The sequence below is a fragment of the Chiloscyllium plagiosum genome, chromosome 40, assembly GCF_004010195.1.
Source record: "Chiloscyllium plagiosum isolate BGI_BamShark_2017 chromosome 40, ASM401019v2, whole genome shotgun sequence".
Classification (NCBI taxonomy): Eukaryota; Metazoa; Chordata; class Chondrichthyes; order Orectolobiformes; family Hemiscylliidae; genus Chiloscyllium; species Chiloscyllium plagiosum.
The window spans coordinates 6,560,140-6,572,214 of NC_057749.1; the positions used below are offsets into that span (position 1 = coordinate 6,560,140).

The following is a 12,075-nucleotide window of genomic DNA, read 5'->3' on the forward strand; positions in this document are numbered from 1 at the left end:
AAACCTTTAACACTATGGCAGTCCCAGTCGATGTTTGGAAAGTTAAAATCCCCTACCATAACTACTCTATTATTCTTCCAGGTAGCTGGGATTTCCTTAGAAGTTTGTTTCTCAATTTCCCTCTGACTATTGGGAGGGTCTATAATACAATCCCAATAAGGTGATCATCTCTTTCTTATTTCTCAGTTCCACCCAAATAACTTCTCTGGATGTATTTCCGGGAATATCCTCCTTCAGCACAGCTGTAATGCTATCCCTTATTAAAAACACCACTCCCCCTCCTCTCTTGCCTTCCTTTCTATCCTTCCTGTAGCATTTGTATCCTGGAACATTAAGCTGCCAGTCCTGCCCATCCCTGAGCCATGTTTCCGTAATTGCTATGATATCCCAGTCCCATGTTCCTAACCATGCCCTGAGTTCATCTGCCTTCCCTGTTAAGCCCTTTGCATTGAAATAAATGCAGTTTGATTTATTAGTCCTAACTTGTCCCTGCCTGCCCTGACTGTTTGACTCTCTTCTGTTCTCATCTGTATCAGTCTCAGATTGACCCACTATCTCCCTGAGTCCCAACCCCTCACCTTACTAGTTTAAGTCCTCTCGAGCACTTACAGCAAATTTCCCTGCCAGTATATTAGTCCTCTTCCAATTTAGGTGCAATCTGTTCTTCTTGTACAGGTCACTTCTACCCCAAAAGAGATTCCAATGATCTCCCATGCACCAGCTCCTCAGCCATGCATTCATCTGCTCCATCCTCCTCTTCCTGCCCTCACTAGCTTGGAGCACTGGGAGTAATCAGATATTACTACTCTCGAGGGCCTCATTTTTAAATTCCTCCCTAACTCTCTGTAATCTCTCTGCAGACTCTCAACCTTTTCTCTTCTTATGTCATTGGTTCCAATGTGGTCAATGACCTCTTGTTCACCCCTCTCCCCTGTGAGAACATTCTGCACCCTCTCTGAGACATCCTTGATCCTGGCACCAGGGAAGCAACACACCATTCTGATTTTTCGCTGCTGGCCACAGAAATGTCTATCTATACCTCGGACTACAGAACTGATCTCTTGGAAGCCGACGTACCCCTCGTTGCATTAGAGCCAGTCTCAGTACCAGAAACTTGGCTATTCGTGCTACGTTCCCCTGAGAATCCATCCCCTCCTATATTTTCCAAAACAGCATACCTGTTTGAAATGGGTATAGCCACAAAAGACTCCTGCACTAGCTGCCTACCTCTCTTACCTTTCCTGGAGTTAGCCCATCTATGTGACTATATCTGAGACTTCCCTCCTTTCCTATAACTGCCATCCATCACATACTGTTGTTGTTGCAAATTCCTCATCGCTTCTAACTGTGTCTCCAACCGATCCACTCGATCTGATAAGATTCGCATCCTACAGCATTTATGGCAGATATAATCTGCAGGAACCCTTAAACTCTCTTTAAACTCCCACATCTGACAAGAAGTACATATCACTGCAAAGGCCATTTTTGCTCCTTCACAATCTACAGACCCAGAAAATAACACGTTTTATTCCTCTACAAACACTGCCCCAGGTTAAGTTAATAGTTATGGCTTATATTTTAAGTTTAATCAAGAGACATATAGAACATAGAACATAGAACATAGAAGAATACAGCGCAGTACAGGCCCTTGGGCCCTCGATGTTGCGCCAGTTTAATCAAGAGACATATCTCGAAAAACATATAATCAAGAAAGAACTCACTACTGCAGACTTTCTGTATGTCACACTTCAACAACAATACACTTATCTGCTTCTGTGCTGTGAACTTCACCCAACAGTTCCTTCAAGATCAGTTGTGAATTTCATTGTTTGTTAATTTTCCCAGACACATTCCGATGTCTAGCGATCCATGAATTCAAACAGCAAAGGCAGCGTCAGTTTCTTTCTTTCTCTCTCTCCTGCACTGACCTCACCATGTGCTTCCTTTGTCTGTTGTTCTCCCTTTTAAAACTGCTGTTGTTTTGACTTTTTTTCCCCAAAGTTCCAAAACAATGCAACAGTCGAAAAACATATAATCAAGAAAGAACTCACTACCTACTCACTAAAACTGCTGTTGTTTGACTTTTTTTCCACCAAAGTTCCAAAACAATGCAACAGCATATAAAACAGTAATTGCAGCTCCTGGAATTTGAGGAAATCACCTCCAACACCTAAAATACCTCAAAAGGAGCAGCTGTTACAGCCAGAGATTTTTTGCGTCCTCCATCTTGGATTACCCAGAATCCTCTTTTGAATGGCCTTCTTCCGCACTGTAGCAATTCTGTGATTGGAGATGGGTTTAGGCAGTGGAGTAGACCGGGAATAAAAGGGGAATGAGACTTCCTCCTTGGAAGATGTGATGGTCCTTGATGGGATGTCTGGTGGGATAAAACAGGAGATTAATGTGAAAGGGGGGGGGGGGGTTGCTGCAAAGAACAAAGAAAAAAGAAAATTACAGCACAGGAACAGGCTCTTCGGCCCTTCAAGCCTGCGCTGGTCCAGATCCTCCATCTAAATCTGTTGCCTATTTTCTAAGGATCTCTATCCCTCTGCTCCTTGCCCATTCATGTATCTGTCTCAATACATCTCGATGCTATTGTGCCTGCCTCTACCACCTCCACTGACTACGCATTCCAGGCACCCACCACCTTCTGCATAAAGAGGGCTTTCCACTAAAACAAACCGAACACCAAACTTTTCACTGGGTTTTTGTTGCATTAGGCCTCACTGAACAGCCCATTGGGTTCCGCCCATAAGGCAACAAAGGAAACCAAGAGAATTTAGGGGCATCACGGTGACTCAATGGTTAGCACTGCTACCTCACAGCACCAGGGATCGGGGTTCAGTTAAAGCTTTGGGTGACTGTAGAGTTTGCACGTTCTCTCCAAGTCTGCATGGGTTTCCTCCCACACTCCAAAGATCTATTGGTTTGATGGATGGACATGCTAAATTGCTGCATAGTTTACAGGATAGGTGGGTATGGGCTGGTGCACAATTGATCGGCCAAATGGCCTCTTTTACACGATAGAGATTCTATGAATTTAAGGAAACCCCCCCCCTCCACAGTTTTGAAGAATCAGTCTCAGCTCCATGGCAGCCATGGTAACCCCAAAATCATTTCTAGCAACTCCATCAGAGGTCATGACCCTGAGCTACAAGCTCCTGTGGCTTGTTGTTGAGGATGTGGAGAGTTGGGTGATCGGTCCAATATTGCTTATTTTATCCTACTGCCCAACATCAAAATGACACTAAGCATTGGCTTTGAAATATCTTCTTTTTTTGTTTAATTGGCAGTGTTAATTTCATAACACTGTGAAAACTGGAATTAGTGGAAGTAGCAGATTCCAGTGATTGCCAGTGTAAATTTGCATCCTTAAGCTGAAGATGAACTTGGAGCCTTTACCATTCTCACTCAGAAGTGAGAGTGCCATTGCTAAGCCGAGTTGACGTTGTGGGCTGTTTGTAAGGTAGACACTTGTCCCACAAAAGATGCGATGAGACGTGCCTTTTTTATCCCCAGTCAGAAAGTGGGGAACTCTGGATTATCAGATGATCACATTGAATGAGAGAATAGATTTGATGGCTTGAATGGCCTACATTTGCTCCCATATTTTGTAGTCTTACAGCACAGAAACAGGGACTGAATAGCCCTCTCCTGTGCTATATCCTGTATTCCTGTTTTATTCTGTGACACCAGGAGATGGGAATTCCGAACCTGTTCTAAGGAAGGATCATTGGCCCAGAAACGTTAAGTCTGCTTTCACTAACAGATGCTGCCAGATCTGTTGAGTTTTTCCAAGTAATTTCTGTTTTTGTTTGTGATCTAATGATATAGATGCTAAACAGGTTCGGCAGAGCTCACTTATGGAACCTCAATATAAACATCTTACCCACTCGTGCGGAGATATACGCAGTGACCATGGAATGACAGAAACATAGAAAATAGGAGGAGGAGGAGGCCATTCGACCCTTTGAATCTGCTGCACCATTCAATAGGGCCATAGCTGACCATCCAATTCCGGATTACTGTGGAATATCCCCTTGTAGACAGACTGTTCACTCTCATTTTGCAAATACACTATCACTTAGCCTCATGGATTTGTGTTCATGAGATAAATAGAGTGCCACATGACATTTAACTACTGACAGTGAGTGGAAGGGAATTGATCAGGCCGTGGAGGGGGTCATTAGGGCCGATTACCTGCCGTTCTTCTGCGGTTGTGTCAGAGCCTGAGTGTCCCTTGAGATTTTTAGGGAAAGGTGAGCACCACAGGAAGTGGAGTGTATTATTTCCCCCTCCAACTCTATTTTGATTTAACCCCTGCCCTTCCCTTCACTGTTTGATCACACAGCATTGCCCTCTGAAAAGGTCACCGCTTGTCACTGGCCACTCGGGTGTTTCCTTTCTTCCTGCTGGTGGAATATAAATAAAGATTGACGCACTTGTTGTCCTTCACTCCTGCACACACACGACGTGGGTGCTGGGGAAAAATAAGCACTACCGCTGTTAGGTGGTAGTGTGGGGGAAAGGGAAAAAAAAGAAACAGGGGTTCTGTTCACTCTGAGAGCTGCCTCTGAGGGAGCTGGATCAGTCATGGAATCTGCACATGTAAATAAAGAAGAAGGAAGGAAGGGAATTGAGAAAGTAATTTCCTTCCTCTGACTCATTTCAACACCACAGGTGAGCCCTCTGTGCCTTTTGCTGTTTCACTGTACCTTTCACGTTGTCTGAAGGATAGACTGGTCTCTTACCTCATGGTTTTGCTTTCATGTCAGGCTGCCAACAGTACAGAGCGAGGTGCAGCCTGCCTCACGAGGCTTTCTCCAGTGGTCTGGCGCTTTCCTCACTCAACTTTGAAAGGATGGGCTGGAGGGAATCAAAGCTGTCAACAGGTGAGATTACATTGAGGAACACTGGTTTCTGTAACCCAGTGTATCAGCATAGCCAATCGGGGATTAAATACCCTCTGTTTGTTTAGGTAAACATATTGTATTTTTTACATTTTCTCTTTCTCCTCCCTCCACTTCTCTTCTTTTTTTCACTTGCCCCACACCAAATCAAGTGCTTCACTGACTGGAAGATTTTTTTTAAGATTAGATTCCCTACAGTGTGGAAAACAGACCCTTCAGCCCAACCAGTCCACACCAACCCTCCAAAGCGTAACCCACCCAGATCCATTTCCCTCTGAATGATGCACCTATGGGCAATTTAGCACGGCCAATTCACCTGACGTGCACATCTTTGGACTGTGGGAGGAAACTGGAGCACCTGGAGGAAACCCGCGCAGACACAGGGGAGAATGTGCAAACTCCACACAGACAGTCACCCAAGGCTGGAATCGAAGCTTGGATCATGGTGCTGTGAGGCAGCAGTGCTAACCACTGAGCCACCGTGTCTTCCAAACTGTCTGAAGGAGAGACTTGTCTCTTACCTGACGGTCTTGCTTTCGCATTTGGCTGCCAACAGTACAGAGCCGGGTGTATTCATACATTCACGGGATGAGAGCGTCTCTAGCTAGGCAGCATTTACTGTCCATTCCTAATTGCCCAGCAGGCAGTTAAGCATCAACCACGTTGCTTTGGGTGTGGAGTCACATGTAGGCCAGACCAGGTAAGGATGGCAATTTCGTTCCCTAACTGACATTAGTGAATCAGGTGGGTTTTTCCTGACAATCGGGCAATGGATTCCTGGTCTGCATTTGATTCTTAATTCCAGATTTTTACTGAATTCAAATTCCACCATCTGCTGTGTCGGGATTCGAACCCGGGTCCCCAGGATGTTATCTGAGTTCTGAATTAACAGTCCAGAGGTAATACCACTAGGCCATCGCCTGGCCAACTGGTGGGTCACTTGCCCTCAGGATCACAATGGACATCTGGGGTTAATTACCCTGCACATTTTGAGGAGAAGCCTCACAGCTCCCTTGAGCACTTAACCCTGAAGACATGACCAACATCAGCACCTTGCCATATCAAGTCATTTTTTTCTTTTCGTGAATACTTCTGAAGCCAGTCACGGGGTCAAATTACTTGACGACAAACTGCACATTTCTTATATCTTATTCGTACAACTTGTAATATCTTGTTTGAAAATAAGAATCAAACCATTTTTTATTAGTTTACAGCATATGAGGGGTTTGTGGCTGGGCCAGTATTTCTTGCCCATCTCTAATTAGCCAGTTAAGAGCCACCCACATTGCAGATATTCTAGAGTCACATGTAGCAGATTTCCTTCCCTAATGGACATTCGTGATAGACCTTCATAATTGACAATGGTTACATAGTTACCATTAGATTAGCTTTTTCAAATTCCAGATTTTCACTGAGTTCAAACTGCTCCATTTGCCATACTGTGATTTGGAATCACCTCCCTAACCTGACACTTTACATTACGAGTTTAGTGACATTACCACAAATTAAAATGTTACATTTTCTAACTAACTATTAATTAAATCAACTTTGATTTCCATTTGATTTATTTTGTTCTTATTGCTGTCTGGACCTCGGCAACATTGCATTACCTTTGTTCATGTGGTACAAGACTTAACTTTCTTTCTTACCTGTGTGGTTCCTTTAGGACGTCAAAGGCCAGTACTGGACCGATGATGATTCTGATGGAGACAATGACTCTGATGAATTTCTCTATGGTGTACAGGTAAACAATCTGTAGATATTGCTCACTTAGGGTCTGTATTGCATTGTCATTAAGTTGGAAGCTCTGTAATGCTACACTCCCATTGGGCAGTTAGTATATTGTACCCAATGCCTTTTGCATACCAAATGTTGGAGAGTCACTCAATACATGGATGGGGGAGACTGGGTTGTCAACAGGCCTCGAAAATCTGTACTTGGAAGGGTATTAGGAAACAATTCAATAACAATTTTCAGAAGAAAATTGGACATATCCTAAAATGAACAATTTGTAGGGCTTTGGGGAAATATTGGGGTAATAGTACTAATTTGTTTCTCTCTCAAACAGCTAAAAACAAGGTAGGCAAATAGCTTCCTCATAAGCTGTGCAATTCTGTGACTCCAAAGCCAACTGCTTGTCAATTTTAACAACTTAAAGTATACAATGTCCCAAAACCAGTCATTTATAGTGATCGTGGTAAGCAGATGTTAAAGTTGAGATGGTTTAAGTGAGGAGAGGTAGTTAAAGAGACAGATTTTGAGGAAGTTTTAAAGGTAGAGACAGAGAGGAAGGGACAGATTGGTTGGTGAAGTGAATTCCAGAGAGTACAAAGAGGCAACTGGAATAAAACAAGGGCTTGGGGAAGGAATGAAGGTTAGATAGAGGTTGAAGATTGGCAATGCCATAGTCCAATTGAATATTTGGTATGTGGGGCATTTTGGCACTCTGTCAGTGTGGAAAGCATATTGTCAGAGAAGAAAAATGATGAAGTGATTTAATGAAAAGAGCTTCGGTCTACAAGGCATTGGTTTGATTTGAGGTGGGGATGCAGAAAGCTTACCTTTAAACATGGGGAACCTACGATTATGATCATTGCACTTGGAAAATAGAGTGAGGAAAGTTAACAAGCTGAACCGTCTTTTCCTTCTGTGTTGCAGCTCCCTCACAGTTTCAAAATGTGAATTTAATCATTATGTTTATATACTTTTGACAAAGAAACAAAAATGATTTTGCTTCAGATTCTTGTGTAAGGACCAGACTTCTGAGAAAACCAAGGCTGTGAATTTATTTGGCTGGTTAGATTTTGCTTCATTTGTTTTACTTAAGCAAAGGTATCTTAAAGTTCCATGGTCTAAACATGGCACAAGGAACATTAGCACAAACACAGAAATCCTTGATGTTAATCACAGAAATACCAACAATCAAATATCTGGACAGAACTTTGTAAATCTCTTGCAAAATAGTGACATGAATCTCCAGAAAAATTACTCTTCCCAAACTCTCTCCTCATAACCAAGACTTGAACATTGTTCACAATGTTTCAATTGATGACCATTGATGTAGTGCCTATACCTCTAGGTCAGGAGACACAGGTTCAAGTCCCACCTGCTGGACCATGGATCATCAGTCAGTGCTATTTAGAAGAGCTGTGTTTACTGCAGTAGGTATTTCTTTGTGTTGTAGCTTGACACGTACAGAAAGGAGTCTGATTTCCATTAAGTAGAGTTGAAACCAGGGCTGCGCAAAAGACAACTGATTTGTGTTGAACTCAACAACTACAGCTTAGGTTTCATGAGGTCTGCTCTGAAATGGTGTTATAATGCCAGGTAGAAAGGGCAGATTTTACGACTGAACTTAAAGAAAATTGGAAGCAAGTGGAAAAAAAAATTCTGGTCAAAACTCCATCATATGCTTAGGAGTCTTTCAGAAGTATTGCTGCACATGACTGTTTGACTTATGCCAAAATGTCAAAGAGTCAAAGGTTTATTAGTATACTGCGAATGGTGTTCAGTCAGCGTAATCAATCCCTGATATCCACCCTCATGTTTTTGGAGCAATTCTGAACTTGACTGTTCTAAATATGACGGTGGTGGCTTGATTTACTACTAGTTAGGATCAAGTTCAGCCATTAGATCTTTGCAAATAAATCATTTTTACATGCCAGCTCTCCCCCTTGTTTCTGCTGGCCACTGCCACAGACTCATTAGTTAGCTAGCTCCTGTTAGCTCTTCAGTTTGTTCAGTTCTGGTGAGGCTGCACTTTATCCATATGAATGCATCCACCAATCAATATTTCTATAAAATGGAGACAGATTTAATCATTTTCACCATCTCTTAGAGAGAAGATAATTTGTGTGCAAGGATAACATCTCCCCAAGTACACAATAATACAGGTTGTTCTGCTGTAACATATATTTCGTTAACACAAATTCACTATAACATGACTGACGAGTTGGGATCACTGTTTCTAAAGCTTGAAGTTTTAAAGTGTGTATTGGTTATAATGCGATTCCAGCTCCAATAGTTTAAATGGTGCTGCTATTGCATGATTTTCTGATAAGTTGGGATTGCACGAGAACGGAACTACTGTGTTATAGCAGAATTGACTGTATTCTTGGCTTCTTATGGTGCTGTGTAGTGACCATACCTCTAGGCCAGGAGATGCAGCTGCAAGTCCCACCTGCTCCAGAGGTGCTTATGCTGAAAATATCTGTCCTGAGGGGATTCATGCAGTGATGCTCTGGGACTGAGATGTTTGACTTACAAGAACTACAATAGAAATTCTTGATATCTTGTGGGGCGGTAATAGAGTCCTACTTCTGGCCCGGGACACTTGGGTTCAAGTCCACCTGCTCTCCAGGTAGGTCGAGACCCATCTGAACAGTTTGTTCAAAAATTCATGCCAAGACAATCTTGAGAATGTGCACAGCTCCAAAATGGCTTCCTGTGACATTTCTCACGCCACCATTAGCTTTTGTAATTGTGAGTATCAATACTGGTACCATCCTACCAAACCAAACTGAACAACCATCATATTTTCCATAAGCTGCAGGCATCTTTTTATCAGAATTGAATTGAACTAATCCCAATTTTACAATTCTAGTTATGGCAAAACCATCAGCATTCACTGCCGTTATCCCGTGAAGTGATGGCAATGATTGACATTGAGTGAGGTTAGTATCCGTAGTTTTACCCCATTTTTCAAACAATTATCTGTAAGAATAATAGGGTGATTATGGTAGGGGATTTTAACTTTCCAAACATAGACTGGGACTGCCATAGTGTTAAGGGTTTAGATGGAGATAAATTTGTTAAGTGTGTACAAGAACTTTTCTGATTCAATATGTGAATGTACCTACTAGAGAAGGTGCAAAACTTGCCCTACTCTTGGGAAATAAGGCAGGGAAGGTGACTGAGGTGTCAGTGGGGGAGCACTTTGGGGCCAGTGACCATAATTCTATTAGATTTGAAATAGTGATGGAAAAGTATAGACCAGATCTAAAAGTTGAAATTCTAAATTGGAGGAAGGCTAATTTTGATGGTATTAGGCAAGAACTTTCAAAAGCTGATTGGGGGCAGATGTTCGCAGGTAAACAGATGGCTGAAAAATGGGAAACCTTCAGAAATGAGATAGTGAGAGTCCAGAGACAGTATGTTCCTGTTAGGGTGAAAGGAAAGGCTGGTAGGTATAGGGAATGCTGGATGACTAAAGAAATTGAGGGTTTGGTTAAGGAAAAGAAGGAAGCATATGTCAGGTATAGAAGAATAGATCAAGTGAATCCTTAGAGTATAAAAGCAGTAGGAGTATACTTAAGAGGGAAATCAAGAGGGCAAAAAGGGGACATGAGATAGCTTTGGCAAATAGAGTTAAGGAGAACCCAAAGAGTTTTTTCAAATACATTAAGGAAAAAAGAGAAACTAGGAAGAGAACTGGGCCCCTAAAAGTTCAGCAAGGCGACCTTTGTGTGGAGCAGCAGGAGATAGGGGAGATACTAAATGAGTATTTTGCATCAGTATTTACTGTGGAAAAAGATATGGAAGATATAGAACATAGGGAAATAGATGATGAAATCTTGAAAAATATCCGTATTACAGAGGAGGAAGTGCTGAATGTCTAGAAATGCATAAAAGTGGATAAATCCCCAGACCAGATCAGGTATACCCTAGAACTCTGTGGAAAGCTAGAGAAGTGATTGCTGGGCCTCTTGCTGAGCTATGTGTATCATTGATAGTCACAGGTGAGGTGCTGAAAAACTAACATGGTGCCACTGTTTAAGAAGGGTGGTAAGGACAAGCCGGGGAACAATAGATCGGCGAGCCTGACATCAGTGGTGCACATTGTTGGAGGGAATCCTGAGGGACAGGATGTGCATGTATTTGGAAAGGCAAGGACTGATTAGGGATAGTCAGTGTGGCTTTGTGCGTGGGAAATCATGTCTCACAAACTTGATTGAATTTTTTGAAGAAGCAACAAAGAGGATTGACGAGGGCAGAGCAGTCGACATAATCGATGTGGACTTCAGTAAGGCGTTCGGCATGGTTGGCCATGGGAGATTGATCAGCAAGGTTAGATCTCATGGCCAGATATTACTACCCTTGAGGACCTCCTTTTTAAATTTCTCCCTAACTCTCTGTAATCTCCCTTCAGAGTCTCAACCTTTTCCCTTCCAATGTCATTGGTTCCAATGTGGACAATGACCTCCTGCAGGCCCCTCTCCCCCATGAGAACATTCTGCACCCTCTCTGAGATATTCTTGATCCTGGCACCAGGGAAACAACACACCATTCTGCTTTTTCTCTGCTGGCCACAGAAACGTCGGTCTGTACCTCTGACTACAGAATCCCCTAACACAATTGATTGCTTGGAAGCCGACGTACCCCTCGTTCCATTAGAGCCAGTCTCAATACCAGAAACTTGGCTGTTCATGCTACATTCCCCTGAGAATCCATCACCCCCTACATTTTCCAAAACAGCATACCTGTTTGAAATGGGTATATCCACAAAAGGCTCCTGCCCTAGGTGTCAACCTCTCTCACCCTCCCTGGAGTTAACCCATCAATGTGACTGTATCTGAGACTTTCCCCCCTTCCTATAACTGCCATCCATCACATACTGTTACTGTTGCAAATTCCTCATCGTTGTTGTGGTTCTGTTCGCCGAGCTGGAAGCTTTTGTTGCAAACGTTTCGTCCCCTGGCTAGGCGACATCATCAGTGCTTGGGAGCCTCCTGCGAAGCGCTTCTTTGATGTTTCCTCCGGTGTTTATAGTGGTCTATCCCTGCCGCTAGTTGATGTACATGATGTACATCAACTAGCCACGAAACGACACGACCAGCTATCCTTAGTAGCCACACACGCAGACAACAAGCAACATGAATTCGACTGGGACAACACTACTATCATAGGGCAAGCCAGACAGAGAACAGCCAGGGAATTTCTAGAGGCATGGCATTCATCCACAAACTCCATCAACAAACACATCGACCTGGACCCAATATTCCAACCACTACAGCGGACAGCTGAAACTGACAACCGGAAGCGGCAGGGACAGACCACTATAAAACCGGAGGAAACATCAAAGAAGCGCTTCGCAGGAGACTCCCAAGCACTGATGATGTCGCCTAACCAGGGGACGAAACGTTTGCAACAAAAACTTACAGCTCGG

The 12,075-nt window shown here is 43.0% G+C and overlaps 1 protein-coding gene across 11 annotated transcripts in view; it reads left to right on the plus strand.

The window, feature by feature from the left end:
* The window catches only part of LOC122542474 (protein mono-ADP-ribosyltransferase PARP6), a 157,152-nt gene that overhangs the window by 34,911 nt on the left and 110,166 nt on the right, over window positions 1–12,075 (plus strand). For 10 of the 11 annotated variants that reach the window (XR_006309808.1, XR_006309809.1, XM_043680211.1 and 7 more), the window contains exons 3-4: window positions 4,776–4,892; window positions 6,577–6,654. Coding sequence is in view for 8 of the 11 variants with exons in the window: in XM_043680211.1 (XP_043536146.1) it covers window positions 4,776–4,892; window positions 6,577–6,654 (195 nt within the window). In the remaining 3 variants the exon portion in view is untranslated. Of the gene's footprint in view, window positions 1–4,775; window positions 4,893–6,576; window positions 6,655–9,513; window positions 9,584–12,075 lie in introns of those variants that run through there. The other variant, XM_043680218.1, reaches the window with a different exon arrangement.